At 44.1% G+C, this 20,092-nt stretch overlaps 1 protein-coding gene across 1 annotated transcript in view; it reads left to right on the plus strand.

Moving 5' to 3' along the window:
- Positions 1-18,884, plus strand: part of PASD1 (PAS domain containing repressor 1) — an 82,153-nt gene extending 63,269 nt beyond the window's left edge. Inside the window, exons 16-20 of the mRNA XM_031944578.1 lie at positions 667-918; positions 5,781-5,978; positions 6,369-6,559; positions 11,320-11,470; positions 13,710-18,884. Coding sequence (XP_031800438.1) covers positions 667-918; positions 5,781-5,978; positions 6,369-6,559; positions 11,320-11,470; positions 13,710-13,832 — 915 coding nt within the window. The 3' untranslated portion in view covers positions 13,833-18,884. The remainder of the gene's footprint in view (positions 1-666; positions 919-5,780; positions 5,979-6,368; positions 6,560-11,319; positions 11,471-13,709) is intronic.
- Positions 18,885-20,092: the final 1,208 nt, after the last annotated feature.

Genomic DNA, 20,092 nt, shown 5'->3' on the forward strand with positions numbered 1-20,092 from the left:
GATGATTCATCTAAATGTTCAGCAAAGAGGTAATTTTCCAAGATGAACATTAGATTTTTCAGAGTAAATAGGAGCGGTATTAATTGAAACACTATCATTTATATTACTAACAAGAGAACCAGATTAGATTCTGAATGTGCTTCACTGGTGTTTGTGACCCCATCTGAGAGCAGAACTTTGTGGGTTTCTTTCCTGCCTCTTTGGATGGTGTGTTATAGTGGAACGAGTTCTGGCCTGGCAAGGCAGGAGGCTTTGGTTCCAGTGCCACCAACTCGCAAGGACCTTCTTCTCTCTGGGCCTCGGTTTCCTCCTCAGTAAAATGGGGAAGTTGGATGAAATCCAGCAGATGACCTCTGGGGTCCTTCTCAGACCTAACATTTAGAGCACTTCAAGCCGGAAGGCCTTCGCAGAAGTCATCAGTTCCAGAACACTTATTTTACCAAAGCGGAGGAAGCAGAGACCTGGAGGGATTGTGATTGGCCCAGTGTCACAGTCAGGATTCGAATCTCTGTCCTCTGCCTCCACTGGGGCTCTTTCACCACATTGTACTGTTTTTTAGCACCTAAAAGACCCCTATTTCCCTAGCACTTTTAGGGGATGAGGCTAGGCTTTATGTCTGGAAAGAATTGGAGCTGGTTTTTTCCAAGCACTGGCTTCTCTTTGCAGTCTCTGTTCCCCTCTCTAGAGGAGCTTGGGGTGATGCAGCAACTCAAGGAAGAGCTGGAAGGACGAACTCGGACATTACAGGCGGACATCGAAACCCAGAAGCAGGAGCTCCATGCAATCAAGGAGTGTCTGCAGATTGTGCACAATACTGACTTCCAAATGCATCAACAAGGGACACTCGGCGCCTTTCCGGCAAAGACAACATCTGGCCTGTACCCCCCCGAGAGCAGATCTCTTTCCCTGGCACTGCCTGTGTGTATAGTTCCATTTTCCTCCAGTAATTCGCTTGTGTTCTGTGCATTGTCATTTCTAGCCCCGGGTCAAAGAATTGGGAAATAAGCCCTTTCTCTGCTTAGCTCCCACTCAGAATTCTTGCTTTGGAGTGGCAGGGGAATTGTCAGAATATGGGCGAAAAAAAAAGTCAGAGCCCCCATCCTGGCATTTTCTTTGACCCAAGGGAGCTCCCAACTTAACTGGAGAGGCTTATTGACAAATTGGAAGCGGCACATAGAGCCGGCTTCCAAAATTAAGCCCGAGGCCGTGAAAGGGAAGCATTTTTGCTGGTGATTTGTTACTTCAGACCTGGCTTTGTTGCTTTTGTCAGTCAGGACTGGCTCAAACAAATCACGAGAACGGTTCAGCGTGTGGTGGAGCCATGTTCGAGGAGATAAAGAGGTTTTATATATGATAGGTACAGTAGAAGGCCAGATTCATTGCTTTGGGAGGTCCGAGAGATCAGGGCAACAAGACTGATGAGGGGATGAGGACAAATTCCTCATGGGGAGGGGAGGGAACATCTGAGTTCCACTCGAAAGACCCAGTGGAGTACCAGGGTCAAACGCACGGGAGCAGGAGAGTTTGGGGCCTGTTTTGTGGGCAGAGCAGTCTGGTTTGCTGCCCTTTGGTCCAGGCACACAAGTCGTACCTTAGGAAGCTCTTCAGAGCTTGGACCCTCCTAAATTATTTTTCTTTTTTTTTTTTCTTTTTTTTTTCTTTTTCTTTTTTTTTATTTAATAGCCTTTTATTTACAGGTTATATGCATGGATAACTTTACAGCGTTAACAATTGCCAAACCTCTTGTTCCAATTTTTCACCTCTTACCCCCCATCCCCTCCCCTAGATGGCAGGATGACCAGTAGATGTTAAATATATTAAAATATAAATTAGATACACAATAAGTATACATGACCAAAACATTATTTTGCTGTAGAAAAAGAATCAGACTCTGAAATATTGTACAATTAGCTTGTGAAGGAAATAAAAAATGCAGGTGGGCATAAATATAGGGATTGGGAATTCAATGTAATGGTTTTTAATCATCTCCCAGAGTTCTTTCTCTGGGCGTAGCTGGTTCAGTTCATTACTGCTCCATTGGAAATGATTTGGTTGATCTTGTTGCTGAGGATGGCCTGGTCCATCAGAACTGGTCATCATCTAGTATTGTTGTTGAAGTATATAATGATCTCTTGGCCCTGCTCATTTCACTCAGCATAAGGTCGTGTAAGTCTCTCCAGGCCTTTCTGAAATCATCCTGTTGGTCATTTCTTACAGAACAGTAATATTCCATAATTTTCATATACCACACTTTATTCAACCATTCTCCAACTGATGGACATCCATTCAGTTTCCAGTTTTTAGCCACTACAAAAAGGGCTGCCACAAACATTCGTGCACATACGGGTCCTCTTTGGGATATAAGCCCAGTAGTAACACTGCTGGATCAAAGGGTATGCACAGTTTGATAACTTTTTGAGCATAGTTCCAAACTACTCTCCAAAATGGTTGGATTCGTTCACAACTCCACCAACAATGCATCAATGTCCCAGTTTTCCCACATCCCCTCCAACAATCATCATTATTTTTTCCTGTCATCTTAGCCAATCTGACAGGTGTGTAGTGGTATCTTAGAGTTGTCTTAATTTGCATTTCTCTGATTAATAATGATTTGGAGCATCCTAAATTATTTTTCAACTGTTTGACTTTTAAGGGTCCTCCAGAGCCATAGTTCCCCTTCCAATTCAATCAAGGAACTCATTCAGCACTCATAAAGGCATCTGCTGCTTGTGGCTGGGCATCTTTACAGTTAGTTTAACACCTCGTTATCTTCTCTTTGACTTTTTTGATGGCATTTGGGGCTTTCTGATCCAGGATGGATCAGGAAGTAGCCAAAGACAAATTCCTTTCTACTGGTAACCGGCCTCAGAGAAATTAGGAGGAAGGAAAATCGTGTCGGATTTTCAGAAATGCTGCATTTTGAGGTGAGATGTCAGTCTCTCCACAAGTGGTATCAGATTGACATACAATTCAAGGCGATGCAGGCCAGCTGCCAAGCAGAGAATGGTCTGGCAAGGAGCACAAAGATAGCACGGGATTATCCATGTTGATCAAAATGAGCCCATTCCCCCAAATCTGACTGGGACTCGGGTTCCTCTGGGCTAGAGAACTCTTGTTGCCTCTGATGTCACGGGAAAGGACTTGGGCCTCTTCAGCTAGACTCCTGACTTGGCCCCCAAGTCCTAGTATGGGCGGGGGTCTGGTGTACCAGATGATTAGACAAGTGAGCATCCAGGAATCTAGGTCAGGATTCACAAGTTATAGGAGCCTAGACTAAGAGTCAGAAGGAACTTGAGAGCTCATTGAGCCCAACTCCCTCATGTTACAGTGAGAGGAGAGAGGTCACTTGCCTAAGGGAAACACAGGTAGAAAGTATTGGAGATAGGATTGGAGCGGGAACAAGGTAGGAGACCTTGCTGATTGAATTAGCTACAAATTTATGGTAATCAGCCTCTGTTTAGCCCATGGGCAGCACCGCTCTCAAATTGGTTTTCTGGTCATTGGTAGTTCTCTCTATACCTGCCTTCTGTGATGCCCTTGCCTTATACTCCCTGGAAAAACAAAACAAAACAAACAAACAAACAAAAAAAAACTGAGTCCTATTGTCATTAAGTTTCCTTTCCTCCCCTCTTCTTTAGCTCCCGTATCTTTGACAATGTCCTCCCTCCCTGTCTTCTTTCAAGGCCATCTCTGATAGGCCTTCTTGCCAAGGGCATACTCCGTTTACGTGTGCCCTTCACCCTCGCATCTTTCCCAGCAGATTGTTCCCACCAACATCTGCACCCTATCTAATAATCTCTAGTCCTCCCCATTTACTGGTTTCATCCTGCTGTCGACAAACACACCCACCTCTCCCTGTGCTCAAAACCCCCTCACTTGATCTTCCCATTCCTTCAGATTATCATCCTCAATCTTTCTTTGTCTTCTGCGATACAAATTCTTGAAAAAATTGTTTATTTTTGTGCTTCTACTGCCCTCTCGTTAAAGTTCTGAGGAATCATGCTCCAAGCTTAGGTTTGCTCTTATATATCAAATCTGTTCCAAGACTTATAATTTCTACCTTTATAATATTTCTCAAATGTGTCCCCCTTCTCTCCTCTGGCATTACCCCAACTCTAATGCAGGCCCTCATCACCCTGTGCCTCAATTATTACAATAGCCGGCACGTGGGTCTGCCGGTCTCAACTCTGATCCATCCTCCATTTGGCCACCAAAGTGACTTTCCTGAGATGGAGGTCCAGTTATGGCCCTCCCCTCCCTCTGACCCACACTCAAACTCTTTTTGCCTTCAGGATTAAATAGAAAAATCTTCTGTCTGGATTTCAAAGCTCTTAACAACCTGGTTTCTCCTACTTTTCCAGTCTTCTTGCATTATATTCCCTTCATCACACTATGACCCAGCTAAACTGAGTTCTTTTCTCCTTGCATGTGACTCAGGTCCTCCTGACTTCAGGGCTGGTGCTCTAACTACTGCACCTGCACCACCTAGCTGCCCCTGCACAATCCTTTTAAATATTTTTCCCCATTAGTCATGTTATGAACAAAGAACCAGAACAAAAGGGAAAAACCATGAGAAAGAAAAACAGTGAAAATAGTGTGCTTCAAACTGCATTCAGACTCCATAGCCCTTTCTCTGAAATACATTTCTCTGAAATACATCTGGATACATTTTCCATCATGAGCCTTTTGGAATTGTCTTGTTTCCATATTTCTGAGAAGAGTTAAGTCTGTCACAGTTGATCCTTGTACAGTGCTGCTGTTACTGTATACAGTGTTCTGGTTCTTCTCACTTCACTCAACATCAGTTTATGTAAATCTTTCCAGGCTTTTCTGAAATCAGCCTGCTTGTCATTTCTTATAGCACAGTGTTCAGTTTGTTCAGTCATTCCCCAGTAGGTGAGCATCTCCTCCTTTTTCAGTTCTCTGCCACCACAAAGAGAGCTGCTATAAATATTTTTGTACAGGTGGATCCTTTTCCCTTTCTGTGATCTCTGTGGGATACAGATCTAGTAGTGGTATTTCTGGGTCAAAGGGTATGCCCAGTTTGATAACCCTTTGGGTATAGCTCCAAATTCCTCTCCAGAATGGTTGGGTCAGTTCACAGCTCCACCAACAATGTCTTAGTGTTCCACTTTTTGCACATTCTCTCCAACATTTCTTATTTTCCTTCTGCCATCTTAGCCAATCTGAGAGGTATGAAATGGTAGCTCAGAGTTGTCTTAATATGAATTTCTCTATTCAATAGTGATTTAGCACATTTTTCACATGACTGTACCTTTGATTTTTTCATCTGAAAACTGCCTGTTCATATCCTTTGACCATTTATCAATTGTTTTTGCCTTTCTTTGTATTTCCGGCAATCAGTAAAGTGCCTGGCACATAAGCATTTAATAAATTTCTGTCCTAATTCATGTACTCCCATTGCCCCCCATTACCTTCAGTCAACTCCAATGGCTCCCATTGTTTCTAGAAAAGGTGTAAACTCCTATGTTGAGTTTTTGGAACCCTTCACAATCCGAGTCTGCCCCCCTTTCTTTCTCGGCTCATTTTGCATTCATCACTCACCTTTCCCATATTCTCTAGTCTAGCCAGATTGGCCTTTTCTCTGTTTCTCAGACATCCCATTCCATTTTCCATTTCTATTACTGGCCTCCATTCCCAAAATACCCTTCCTGAGAAGTTGGGCCTGGGTTGGTCGGTAATGGTTCACATCAAGGTTAATGATAATTGGAAATGCAGCCTCGGGCTTTTACACAACTTGCCTCCCCGCCTCTCCCCAGATGCTGTTACAGCCATGTACATCACTGAACTTCAAGTCTCCCAAGCCCCTGAAACCAAAAAAAGGATCTCATCGGCGAGCCAGAGTACCCAAGACAGCTACAAAATGCCAATCTGATTTCCTGGAGCCTGAATCTTATGGTAGCTCTACTATACCCTCAGACCAGTTCCTTGAGGAGCCATGCATTACCCCTAGCCTGGTGAGTTGAAGCCCTTCATGTAGCTTGAGAATTGGGAGAGCCCAGCTCTCCCAGAATTCCAGGAACTTTGTTTCCATGGGGATGCAGCCTTAGGGCTTCCAATTCTACCTTTGGTCTAGTAGTTTTTGCCAGCTATTGATCAGGGAGCTCACGGGTTAAACATTTACCCGCATTTGGCTACTAGACAGGGAGACAGATTGTCACATCCAGGTGTGTAGGGGCCGTGCAGTCTCTTAGCTAGACACCGACATCCGTAGATGGAAAGATGGGAGAGACGTTTCTTATGGATCTGTGATGACATGCCATTTTTTGTCGTGTGATTTTGCTTTCCATTTCATCAATAATTAGAAATCTCTCTTGTCTTTAAAGCAACAACAGCAGCAACTACAGCAGCAGCAGCAAGAGCAGAATTTAATAAATGAAAATGAGGAACTATGTGTACCGGACCACACCAGCATCTCCATGCCTCTCTATGGTGACCCCATGCTGTTTTCTGAGACTTACTCCATCACCGTTTCAGCTGAAGTGCCAATTGATATCATTCAACAGCCAATTGAATGTGACCAAGATATCACTCTCGGGTAAGACGTTCATGGGCAGAGTTGTTGGATGGGATGGCGGGGAGTCACTTCTCTGTTTCTTCCCTCACCTTCAACTCCTCTTGGATACTCTGTCCTCTCTGCCCCCTCTTGGTTCTTCTGCCTCTTTGACCTTTTCTTTTCAGTCTCCTTTGCTGGTTCAGTATCTGGCCTAACCTGTGTACCCCCCTAACTGTGACATTCCCCAAGGCCCTGTCCAAGAACCCCCTCCTCATCTCCGTCTACATTCTCGTTCTTGACAACCTCGTCAGTTCCTGTGGATTTCATTCTCATCTCTGCAGCTGACTCTCAGTCCTATATATCCAGGCCTAGGCTTGTCCCTGATCATCAAGTGATGGTGTCCACGTGACCGACGGCCTGTTAAGCATGTAAAACTGAATGCCAAGGAGAGATTTCATAGTCAACATATCTAAAACACAGTTCATTTTCTCTCCCAAGTGCTCCTCTCTTCCACACTTCTCTATTTCTGTCTAAAACACCACCATTCTTCCATCCTCCAGGTTTGGAGATCAGATTAACGGCAGCATGTGGCCCCATGTAGCCGAGAAGTTGCCAGATCTTGGCAACTCTAGATCCACTCCGCCCCTCTCCATCAGCTCCTTATCTCCACTCACACATAGCCTCCTCCTTGCTTACCCTGATGCTTCGAGTCTCTTTCTGTTCCACTGCTACTAAAGTGATTTTCCTGAAGTACAGATCTGACTGTGTAACCCAACATATTGCTTCTAGAATCAAAGATAAATTCCTCTACTTAGCTTATGAAGCCCTTTAGAACTTTGCCCCAATCTCTCTTTCCAGCATCATTGGACATTTCTCCCCCGTTGCACCTAACAGCCCAGCCAAACCGGCCTCTGCTCTGTTCCTCAATCACCATACCTCATCTCCCACCTCCATGACTTTGCACTGACTACCCCACATGCTTGGAAAGTTTTCTTGTTTTCCTCTACTTCACAGAATCATTCTTCCTCTGAGACTCACCTCAAGCACCACCTTCTACATGAGGTCTTCCCTTATCTGTATACTCCCTCTCATATTTGACTATTTTGTGTTTACTTCATATCTATTTTGTATATTCTTATATATTGCTCAAGTTGCCTTTTTATTAGCAAATTCCTAATGAGTAAGAACTGGTTTATTTTTATCCCCACATAGTAGCACAGTACATGGCACATGGGAGACATTTGGTAGATACTTGTCGATGGATCATTTGAACATTCTGAGCCTCAGTTTCCTTACCTCTGTGATGCGGACTGGGACTAAATAATTTTTCAAAGTCCTTTCTAGCGCTTAGAATTGCTAGTTCTGTGATGCTTAGTTGTTTAGACCATTTGTTTTTAGTTATGATTATTTCATTGTGGTGTAGCTAAGAAGAGAAGGCTTTGTCTTATCCAGAGGCACTGATGGTGAGACTTTACTATGCACTCCAGGCCAGTGGTTCATGGAAGCCTTCCTCACAGAAGCTGAGTGAAATCCAGACCCTCTCTAATTTTATCCCAGCAGGGATAAAGAACTTTCCCTAGAGGAAATCTTCACTCATGTTAGTGGCAACTGATGTACAAAATGACTTTAACTAAACCCAGATTCATGTTGATTTGGATTACATTGGAAATGACCTTTGACATACCCAATTTGTTCTTTTCTGGTGCTTCTAAAGGATGCTTGCTCTAAGTTTGAAAACTTTTAGAAGAGAGTTACAATTTGGCTATCAGTTGATCACACTTTTAAAAAATCTTATTTCTTATAGGATTTGGCTGCCTGTGGGTATTTAATTTCTTTCTTTGTATTGCTGCCTATTAGGGAAATTCAATGTCATGACTTACTTCTACCCTCTTAGGCTTAGTTGGTATGGACTAATGGACCAATACTCCAAAGACACACTAGACTTCTGTTTCCTGTTAGGGGCCAGAAAATCTGGCCACATTTGTTATGTCAGTCTCTAGTATTCCCTTCATTAGCTTTCTTGGGTCTGTTTAAGCACAGATGGACATTCTCCTGGGGTTTGAAACCCACTGCCCTCTGACTAATCGGCAGTGATCCTAAGTAGTCTTAAGTTGGCCAGTGGGATCAGTGATGGGTGATATTCAAAAGGCTGAGCTGAAAAGGGACCCTCCCAATATGAGCTAAGTCTAGCTGTCACGTCTTCTTTCCTTCCTGGCACATCTGGTCCCCAGGAATGAATGGTCCCCCCAGAACAGCCCTAATGGGCTTCCAACAAACCAAGTACATCTTAGTCGTGACCTTTTTCTGGTGGTTGAGTCAAAGCATAAGGCCCATTTTGTTCTGATCTTTTGGAAAATATCAAGGTTACCTTCCTGTAAGAAAAAGGAAAGGATTGAAGATGAAAACATCTGGCAATTTAATAACAAGACAAAGATTAGCATCCTTTGAAGATGTAGAGTGAACCTAGTCAGAGTAATTTTCAAAACATCTAGGACTTGTCAGCAAGCCAGTTGATCTCCCCAAATAAGGAGAGAGTTGGATCCTTCTGCTGGTAGCCAAACTGCCCTGCCGGGGCTCACAGCAGCCTAGGCTAAAAGGATAGAGTATATTGAACAGTCTTCAGTTTCTCCAACCAAATGTTTCTGAAGCGTGCAGTTTGTTCTTCAACGTGAATTCACTTCTGTTGAGCAGGACGGATCAAGTGATGGTTTCTGCCCACCACTGCCGATTAGTCAGAGGGCAGTGGGTTTCAAACACCAGCAGAAGTGTCCATCTGTGCTTAAACAGACCCAGTGAAGCTAATGAATGGAGTTCTAGAGAACGACACAATGAATGTGGCCAGGTTCTCTGGCCCTAATAGAAGTGGAAGTCCAATGTGCCTTTGGATGATTGGTCCAGCAGTCAAAATAAGTCTGCCTTCTTCTTTTACTGTAGAGAAGTTAGGAGTTAGACATTCAGCTCAGCTTGTCTTAAAATCTAAAAGCCATTCTCTGCAGTCTCCTGAAAAGGACATGGCTGGAAGCTAGTCAGGAGCCCTGAATTTGGGGCCCAGCTCTTCCACTAAATAACTAGGTAACTTCTTCTGCTCCTTCCTTAGAGGATGGCTAATTAGTACTCACATCCATATGGTGCTTTTAATTCTGGCTCTCCCTATCTCACCCTGGCTGCCTGCCATTCATGGGCCCAATCTCACTGCTAATAGATGAGACCGCTTTGACCTGCTGTTTCTGCCCTGGGCTGGTTTTTCCCTCCTGGTAGCCCAGTGTTCCCAAGGGCTCACACTAAAACCAAATTTAGCTCTACTGTAGCTCAGAACTCCCAACCTCAGGCGATCCACCAGCCTCCACCTCCCCAATTGAATTACCGGTGCCAGCCACCGTGGCACACACAAACAGCAAGGCGAGATAAGAAGTGCAAGTATCAATACTCCCATCTAACAAATGGAAACTGGAACTTAAAAAGGCAACACAGCTTGTGTGAATTCATCTAGTAAGTGCTGGAGTAGGAACTTGAACTCGGGCTTTGTGACTCCAAGCTCAGGGATCTCTCCATTGGTTCCCATGATCATTTCCCCCTCATTAGAAAATAATAAGCCCTCTCCACACTCCCTTAGTGCCAGATATGAGCATATAGCGTAGCTGGATACATTCTGCTCATTTATTTGTGCATGCCTTGTGTTCCCCCAGTAGGATACGAGTAAGTTCCTTGAGGGCAGGAATTGTCTTCCTATTTGTCTCTGAGTCTCCGGCACCTCACCTTGTGCTTCATTGAATTCACTGAACAAATGATTGAATTTCTTAGGAAAGCACTTTGAAACAGATTTGGTTGAGGCTATTTAAATATCCCTCACGTTGTCCAACTCATGGCTGCAGAGACTTACCTGGATGATTTAAACGTTCATGGGCAAGGCTCATGTGCATTTAAGAGAATGGAAGGGTCTATTTTGAAGGCAAGAATCTAAGACTCTGTGTAGAGGGAGAGAATTCAGAAATCTTGGCAAAGAAAGACAGAGGAAAAACCTGGGATACTGTGATGTGGAAGAAAAAATTCTAGACTTGAAAAGGAGTTTCAGCTTTGTCACTTTCCTATAGTCATATAGGGAGTTAAGTTACTGGCCCTCCTGGGCCTCAATTTCCCTATCTGGAAAAAGAACAGGGTGGTTCAGATGATCTCAAAGTTCCTTCATAGTTCTAACTGCCCCGTTCTATATTTTCTCTTAACCAACCTATGTGAGATAGGTAAAATAGCTAGTAGTATCCTCCTTTTTATAGAAAAAGAAGCCAGTACTCTTAGGAGTTAGAGCAACTACCCCCAACGTACAGTGGGAGCTCATGGGAGAGGCAAGCCTGACATCTGTTCTGTGTGAATTTTTCCCATTGCCTGAGGGATGTGATCTGCTACTTTTCAGTGGGTACATTTGTTGTCTCTTTTTTCCTTGAGAATGTGATCATCACCATGACCCACAGCTTGGAGATTAGCGATTTCTTGTGTCCCAGGAAAGCTTGATCTTCTTGTCGACATACATGGATATAACTGGCAAACCTTGATTGAGTTAGAGAATTTGCATGTGCCTCAAGCATATATTGGCAGTAGTCAGAGAATGTTGCTAAAACATTTTAATAGCATTTAATGGTAGTCTGAGGTCGTTGATAAAACATTTTTAATAGCATTTGTGGTCGATGGTCCGAGGTAGTTGATAAAACTAATTTCTAATAGCATCTGCTGGCAGTGATCTAGCAGCACGGGGTTTAATTTCTGAGTTAATACCTGTATATTATTTACACTCCTTTCTGCTCTCATAGGTTTCTCCAAGACGATCAGCTTCTGCCTGCTCCTTCAGCATTTGCTCCCATGTTCATTCCAACCACTGACTTAGCCATCCTCGACTCACAGCAGCTTCCTGTTCACCAGTGGCAAGAGCCCCAGGTCCCCGAGAGTGACGTCTGTGTTCAGGTAATGTTCTTTTCAATCCCCTCCCCTCCGAGCAGCAATGGTGTCTGGGTGGAAGAGGCTAGAGTGAAGAAGGGACCCCCGATGTCTAAGTGGATGTGGCTCCAGACTCAGTGCAACTGTCAACCTGGTATCTGTTGGGTAGCTTTGTGTTCTCATGGAGGAAGACCCTCTGTGCTTTTGAGCCCCCTACTCTATGAAGTCCAGACCTTGATTTTTTTAAAGGCCAATAATTCAGAATTGGCAAGTGGCAGATGTCCCTGAAATCTAAGCATCTATCGCGTGGCAAAAGCATTCGGCCCTAGGCTTATTTAACTAATGAACTATTACATTTCAAATAAGATGCAGGTCTCTAATCTTGCAGAAATACTCTGTACAAAAGGCAGCGGCCTTGTGTTTTTGGAACATTGCAGCTCTAGAATAGGCTTCTGAAGTCATTAAGTCCAACCCACACCTGCACAGATATCCTCTGGCCCCACTGGTCTCATCACTTATCAAGCTAGCTCATCACCCTTTTGGACTCACTTGGTCAGGAAATTTTCCCTTATGTTGAGCTGGGATTTGCCCTCTTTGCATCCTACCGAGCATCCCCAGTTCTGTTCTCTGAGATCAAGCAGACCGAGTCTATAAATGTTCCTATTCCATAGAGCAGCACTTCAAAAACTTGAAGGTGGGTCTTGTCCCACCCAACCCCCCAAAAGAAAAAAAATCTCATCAAATTTCAATATCCCCAATCCCCCCAACCAGTCCTCTAAGCTGCACTCATGCTTTTTTTCCAGTTATTTTTCCTCTATGCCTCCAGTTTGCTGGTTCGGTCTTGCTTCAGAAATCAGGCCGACTGGGGCAAATGAGCCTCTGTAGCCTAAGTGGCAGCTCTCAGTGATTTGGGGGGACATAGAACCATTTGCCAAGAGAGCATTACTTTGGCTGAGCTACTCCTGAGGGGCTGCCATTGGGGACTGATGTCTTTAGCTTTTGGTCATCTCCCTCCCAGAAAAGATCCCCTCGAAGAAAAACTCCATGGTGCCCTGCAGATTGTCACAGGTGCCCAGGTTCTCACCGAACATTGACACACTTCCAGCCTGCCTCATTGAAGTCTCAGGAATAGTGTTTCTCACTGTCCCTGGACATGCCAGCCCTTTCGGACCTCATAAACAAGACTGACAGGCTGGGATGGGAGGGGGAGAGGTGGTAAAGGGCAGTGTGACTTAATGATGTCTAAATTAGAGAATGCTAAAACATAGCAGCTCTCACTAACACAAACCTGGTTAGAAAACAGTGGTATCGAAATGTTACCCAGTCAAGGGGTCTTTCAGATCAGTTTTAACGAAGAAAAAAGTCAGGGATTCTTTCCACGGCCTTCTTGTCTGTTAGCGGGTACAGTGACTCAGGAGTATTAGAAAGCAATTTGTTTGTTCTCTTAGCGTTCATCTGCTAACTAGACTATTAATTTGCTTAACAAATCCCACTGTCCCTGATAGCAAACAAGGAAATGGCATTGTGTCCAAATGGACTTCTGGCTTCCCAGTTGACATAGTTGTGGGCCTCCATCATTGCTCGTCAATGCCTGCTTAGCCCGGTGTGCCCCTTTGTTAACTTAGACACTAGTTAGCGAGGCAACATGAACCTATGGCAAAGAATACAACAGAGGGTCATAGGATGCTGGCTGATCCTATGCAAAAAATCTGGCTAAGTCTCAGTTTCCATATCTTTAAAAGGGGGATTATGGTAGCTAAAGGGCCTCCCTCAAAGGACCACCCATGAAATAGTAAGGTAGCTGCAGCTTCCGCTAACACCTCTTCATCTGGCCCTTTAATGGTTTCCAAAGTGCTTTCAGTCACAACTCTGTGATGTAGAGGGCCCCTTTTACAGAGGGGGCTCAGGAGTAAAAGGACTTGCACAGAATCTCACGGGTAGGAAGTGACAAGAGTCAGAATGCAACCCCGAGTCCCCAAACTCCAAGGAATGATAAGTGATTTATGAGTTGGGAGAAGACAGTATGGGAGCCAATGGAGGCGTGTCTTTAACTAGGCTCCAGAGAAGGAGAAGAAAAGCAAGGGGGTCTGGGCATGTGACAACAGAATCTGCCTGTTTCCCCAATGATATCAAGGCTTTGTTCATCTGAAATGGTTCTTGATACATCAAGGGTTCCTCATTTAAGATGGTGCTTCTTCACATATCAGCCAAGGAGCCAAAGGAATTGTGCCAGAGACTCCATCCTGTCCCCTTTTTCTTTCCACAGATTCATACTCCTGAGGCAGTCCAGGGAAGTCAGACCTCAGGGCTTTTCCAGGCACCCCAACTATTGCAGTCACCCTCCATGGGCTGTTTCCTGCAGTCCCAGCAGCCCAATGCAGAGATGTAGGCTTCATGAGGGGCAGGGCTGTGGCGACAAGAGGAACGCTAGCTAGAGCCCATGAAAAAGCAATTCAAGGGGAACAGAAGCTCTTGGAAGAGAAGAAGCATCCCAGAATGAGGGGGACTCTGGGACAGAGGGGGGATTGGGTGGAAGGGAGCTGAAACACTGGCATAGGGGAGAAGTGCCAGGAAGTGCCCGGAGGGATACAGTGCCGGGATCTGCTTTTTTTTTTTCTTGGTGTAACATTTCTTTAGTATTTAAAGCTAGAGTGTACATTTCTTTAAGTAATGTTGTAAAAAACCAAATCTGCTCAGTGGTGTAACCAGAACTTGAAACTGTGACTAGCTACCATTTATGTCTCCCAACACACACACACACACACACACACACACACACACACACACACACTGGTTTATACATGTTGCAGTTTTGCAATGCTAGCTAGAGTTGCTTTAACCAGCCATTCTGGGAATCCCTTTCCCATCAAAGTCAATCTTTAAAAGCCCTTCATGACTTCAGGGGAAAGGTGATTCCCTTAGGTGTGATTTCTCGCTATTCATCAAAGCTCCTGGGTCCCAAAGTTGCATTCATTAACCAAGCCAAGCATCCATCACTTTGGGAAAATCCCAGGAGCCCACTGGGCAGTAAAACACTCAGCCACCTGTCAGTTCAATGACCAAGAATTTAGGGCTTTGGAGATGCCTAATGATTCACTGTGAATTTTAGACCAGCTCCTGGAACACAAACTGTAACAAACCAGCAGGACTGTACTTAAATGTTCTGTAGAAAACTTTTCCTTTGGGGAGTGGTAAGTTGTAGCTTGTTTCATGCGTTGCTTTGTTTCTCATACCTCAATCCCATACCGTTTTTCCAAATTGTTGGATAACGCTGCTAATTTAACACCACTCATGCCTGAAATTCTTACTTGTGTCAAACAAAACTATTGTATTTGGATTCTGACGTGCAAGTCCATTTATCTGTATTTGTGCCTGGAAGGCCGGGTGCCTGTCACCTCAGTAGCTCACCTCAGCTTTAGGTCATCAAAAGCAGCTGGCTACAACATTAGCAATTCAGGAGTTGTACGGTAGTGGATTTTACCTTTTCTTCTAAATGTTCATTGTTTTGAATCGAAATAGTTGTTCTTCAGTGGGTATTTTTATTGAGTGTTCCCACAGTTAGCGTATTTGCAAAAGAAAATTAATTCTTTTGTTCTGACAGGATTACATAGTGTGCAATGTTTCAATTCAAGCAACCAATGATTATTAAAAGAATGCTTCTGGTATTTGAAAATCTGCATAAAGAAGTAATTGTTTGTATTTGATGCCCAATTCATAAAGCAGTACCATTGCTGGAAGTAGAGAAAGGGTGTTTAACTGCATCGGTGGCTGGACTAAGCCATGGGGAAACTGATCCTGGGAATGGAGACCCGGGGCCAAAGTCTGGGGCCTTCAAAACCTGCCTGCTCCTTGATGGTGAACACAGGGGCTAGGGCCTCAGGAGCTCCCGTTTCATCTCAGCCCTGGGAGGCAGGTCAGATGGCATCTCTATTTTACCAAGAGAAGTTGGGCGACTTGCCCAGACCCCTATGACCAGTAAGGACCTGATGTAGAAGTCCCTGCTTTTCACAGAGTGCTAGTACCTAACGTATGGACAGTGGTCTATGGTCTTCAGAGTATTTGAATCATTCTCTTTCTTGATCTTCATTCTTAACTCTAAGTTCAGGAAAATGGCAACTTTCTAACATGGCTGATTAGCCATAGAGCTGGGGCCAAAATCTGGGCCTTATGACTTGAAGTAGTGGCTGGATATGGTTCCGAGGAAGCTGGGTGGTAAAGATGAGGAGGCTGGTCCTGGAGTCTAGAAACCTTGAGTTTCAATTCTGTCTCACTTTGCTGACTGTGTAGTCTAGGCAGTTAACCTCTCAGCCTCAGGTTCTGAATCTGGAAAATGGGAATAATAATAGTACCTACTTGGTGAAATAGGTAAAAGGGGACAGTCTGTGCTTTAGGAAATACCCATCATGCCCAGTTGGCATTATTTTGCTTGCTGGCATCTTACTCCCTTCAAAATCTCTAACCTGAGAAAAGGTTCAAGAGACCCAGAACAATTCTTCTTCCTGTCCTTCCTGTCATGGAGAGCACAAACTGAAGAAATTTGTATATACTGGCTACCCAGCTTTATTTATTGTTGCAGCGCTCAGTGGCACTGTGTCAGAAAGGGGATACATCCCAGTGATGGGCTTCAGAAATTCTACACGAGAGAGAAATCATGGAAGAGTGATAGGGCTGCCTTCCATGATGGAGAGGCCATCCTTCTGTCCCTTCCTGTTGGGTCAGATTTGTTCCAAAGGGGAAGGAGCAGGGGGCACATTTCAGAATGGTCTCCATACAGTGATTTTAAGGTTAAACTCGGCCTTGGCAGAAATGGTACATCCTTCAGTACTATGTGGCTGGGTCATGGGGGCCCTGAGAGTTTTGTGGAATCGCTCTCTGGTTCATGTGAGAACACTGTTGGTCTTGTACTCATGGTACTTCTACTGACACTGCCCCGGCCCAATGACACCTGAATCCCATGTGGACCCAAGTCTACCTTGCTCTAAGAGGTTCTGTTGCCAGCTTTTGTTTATAGGAGCACAGATCTGGAGCTGGATCCCAGAGGTCGTCTTGTATAGCCTCCCCAGATGAGAAAAAATGAGGCCTGGAGATGTTAAGGGATCTGCTACGTAGGTAGTAAGTGGCAAAGGTTGACTTGAATCCAGGTCCTCTGCCTTCAAATCCTGGGACCTTGCACCAGTTATGCTTACTCATAACCATTAGTCATTCCTGGGAATGATAGGGCCAATGGCGTGTTTCCTTTTGGGGGAGAAGGGAGTGAGGGGCATGTCTGACAGCAAGTGGCGTCTATTAAGGAGCAGAAGGAAGGACGGGATGACGGAACTAATAGATCTAACATTCCATGTGATACAGATGGTCAGTACTGCTCTGCCCGGGTCACGGGCTGGCAACACGGCTCATGGCAACACGGGTTCAGATCTCAGTTGCCTCTTACCGCTCATGTGAATTCGGATAAGTCAAACTCCCAAGTCTGTTGCCTCCTTTGCATAATGGGAGGCTTAGGCCTAGCTCATCTTAAGCTCCCTGCGACTGTAATGCAGCTAACCCCCAGAGAAGAACAGAAGCCGGGTTAAATAATATAAGTTCTAAGGTATTGAAGAAATTTGGGAAAGTTAACTAGGTGACATCCGTTTTTTGGAAAGTCGTATGATGAAGAGAATAGAAATGGAGATTTGTACATGTATGGCCTTCCCTGCTGTGGCGGTAGTACATAGCCATGTCAATTATCAAACTTGCCTGGGAGCTAAGTGCTGGGCTCACAGTATGCGTACTTGCTTGTGTTATGCTTGCTTTGATGATAGAGTTGCCAAAACATTCCCATGATACATCATTCCAAGGAGCTGCCCTGGACATGGGGGGCTCATTTAAGTAGGGCAATATTGGCAGCTCTGCAGCATTCTGACAAGAGTGGAGGGAACTCGGGCCATGTCAAGTGTCATCTCCAACAGAAAAGAGTATTACATTTGAGTTACTCGGGCCTGTTTTTTTTTTTTCCCCACTCTCCCTTTAAAGGGCAAGAAAAAGTACAGAGGTAAACCCTGAACAAAGTCAAAAGCCTGAAAAGCTTGATCCCGACTCTATAGCCCATTGAGTTTTATAAAATCACCTCGTTTCTCAGTGTCACGTTTTCCCCACGTGGAAAATGGACATGACGATGCCTACCCTAATTAGTTCAAAGAACTGGAAAAGAAATAGATGCATGTGAAAACTCTTTAGAGGAAAAGGCCTGACAGAAATGGGGCCACTCAGGTTATCTCTGTTTTATTTATTTTTTGAAGAATACAATTATAGTATCCAGCCCGCCCCCTCCCAAATTTCTTAGTTACTTCTTGAATGTACCCATTTTCGTCATTCCCGAGGAGACCAAAGGAGAGTGAAAATGACCTCTTCAGGGTCTCATAGCCAAATATAAATGAAACTGGAATGTGTAGCCCAGGTCTCTGGCATTCTCATTTCTTGTTTAACTGTGACAAGTCAGACAATTAAAAAAGAGCATGGGAATGCTGACAGATCAAGGAGCAAGCCCACATTTCCGAAAGACTGACTTTTAGTTGCCAGAAGAGATCAAGGGAATAAGGAATCATGGTCCCTTTCTCCCAAGACACCTATCGACAAATACCCCCGGCTAGGTTCCACTGTCTACCGTGAGTTCAGTGTGCTCAAAAGCAAGCATCCAGTTTCAGTGCTGAGCTTGTGATCCCCAAGGAACTTGTTCCATGTCAACCTTTTCCCATTCAGGCAAATTTAGCGTGGAAGTTGGTTGACTGCCTCCCGCCAGTGGTCACAGGTAGGCTTATCAAAGCTGCCTACTGTTTAGCTGGGATGGGCAACAGAGGCCACAGCTTGAGCTAAAGAAAAGCTCTTTCTCTAACCTCAGCAAGGCAGGTCTCTGCCACCTGCTCACTTTCTGTGAGGGCCATACTTGGCTAGTGTGGAGGCAGACCTTAGTGCTGAAATCAGTCTCCAGGCGATGGGTATGGTATGAAGATTTTTCCAAGGAGTTGTTACTTGTCTGCTTCGTGGAGAACACAGGCTGTGACCCTCTGGCCCACTGATAAGATGACCAAGTCAGAGCCCCTGAGATGTGATCTGATGCCTTTTAAGACAGAAATAAAAAGGAATGGAATCGTGTAAAGGATGGACCAGTTAATGTGGCCATTTGTGGATTTAACATTCAGCTCAACAGCATAGGGCTGAGTGTGTATGTGTAGAGAATCTGTACCATAGCAGATTGTAAATGAGCGCTAGCTATGCAGAGAACCAAGGTTCAAATTCCACTTCCGCCACTCCCTGGGTGATCTTGGGTGACATCACTTTGCCTCTCTGTGCCTCAGTTTCCTCCTCTAGAAAATGAAGGGATTGGGCAAGATGGCCTTCTTGCTTTAAACTTATGTCAGTATTTCCATCCCACACCAGGCACACTTGTGTTCAACAGTCACTTTTTCTTGGCTTTTTTTTTTTAGCATTTTATTATTCTTATAAATTCTTAATATTATAATATAAACAAAATTCTTAATATTTATTTTTAAAACTTTGGGTTCCAAAATCTCTCCCTTCCTCCTTCCCTCCCCATTGCCCTCATTGAGAAGGCAAGCCATTTAATATAAGTTATACGTGTATAGTCATGCAAAATATATTTCCCTCGTAGTCCTATTGTGAAGGAAAACACAGACCAAAAAAAAAAAAGCCTGAAGAAAAACAAAATTAAAAAGTGTGCTTCATTTTGTATTCAGACAGCATCAGTTCTTTGTCTGGGGATGGAAAGCATTTTTATAATAAGTCCTGAGTTATCTTGGATCATTGCATTGCTGAGAATAGCTAAGTCATTCCCAGCTGATTATCTTACAATATTGCTCTTACTTTGTACACAGTACATTTCACTTTGCATCAGCTCATGGAAGTCTCTAGATTTTTCTGAGATTATCCTGCTCATTTCTCATAGCAAATGTCATTCCGTCACAATCGCAAACCACAATTTATTCAGCCAGTTGATGGATATCCCCTCCATTTCTAATTCCTCGCTACCAGAAAAGAGCTGCTATAAGTATTTTTATACGTGCAGGTCCTTTCCCTTTTTGTTTTGTATCTCTGTGGATACAGACCCAGTATTGGTATCGATCAAAGGGTTTCATAGTCCCTCAGACATAGTTCCCAATTGCTCTAAAATGGGAGGAATCGGTTCACAACTCTGCCAATGGAGTGTTAATTTCTCATTCCCCCCCCCATTCCCTCCAACATTTATCATTTTCCTTTTCTGTCCCATTAGCTGATCCTAATAAGTAGGAGGTAGTAACATTCACTCTTCTTACAGAGACAGAAAGAAGCACTGGGGGCAGTGGAGAAGGGAGTGGAGAGGGGTCACTGGGGCAAAAGTGGGAATTAAAGCCTTTATCTGTAGGCTAGATGTACTTACATCTTTGATGTGATTTATAAACAAATAGTAAGTTGAGGCTGACTTTACAGATAATTTCAGAGATAAAATGTTTAAAACCATCTTTTCATGAGGAAAATCTTAAAATGAGCATTGTAGTTGACACTGGTTTGGGGTCTATTATTTATTATTCCTTTTTTTCTCCATTCTTTATGGATTATATTTGGTGTCAAACAGGGCTCAGGAAACTGTCCTGAGCAAGTTAGAGAAGAGCTGTTGAA

This window comes from Sarcophilus harrisii, chromosome X (assembly GCF_902635505.1).
Source record: "Sarcophilus harrisii chromosome X, mSarHar1.11, whole genome shotgun sequence".
Lineage (NCBI taxonomy): Eukaryota > Metazoa > Chordata > Mammalia > Dasyuromorphia > Dasyuridae > Sarcophilus > Sarcophilus harrisii.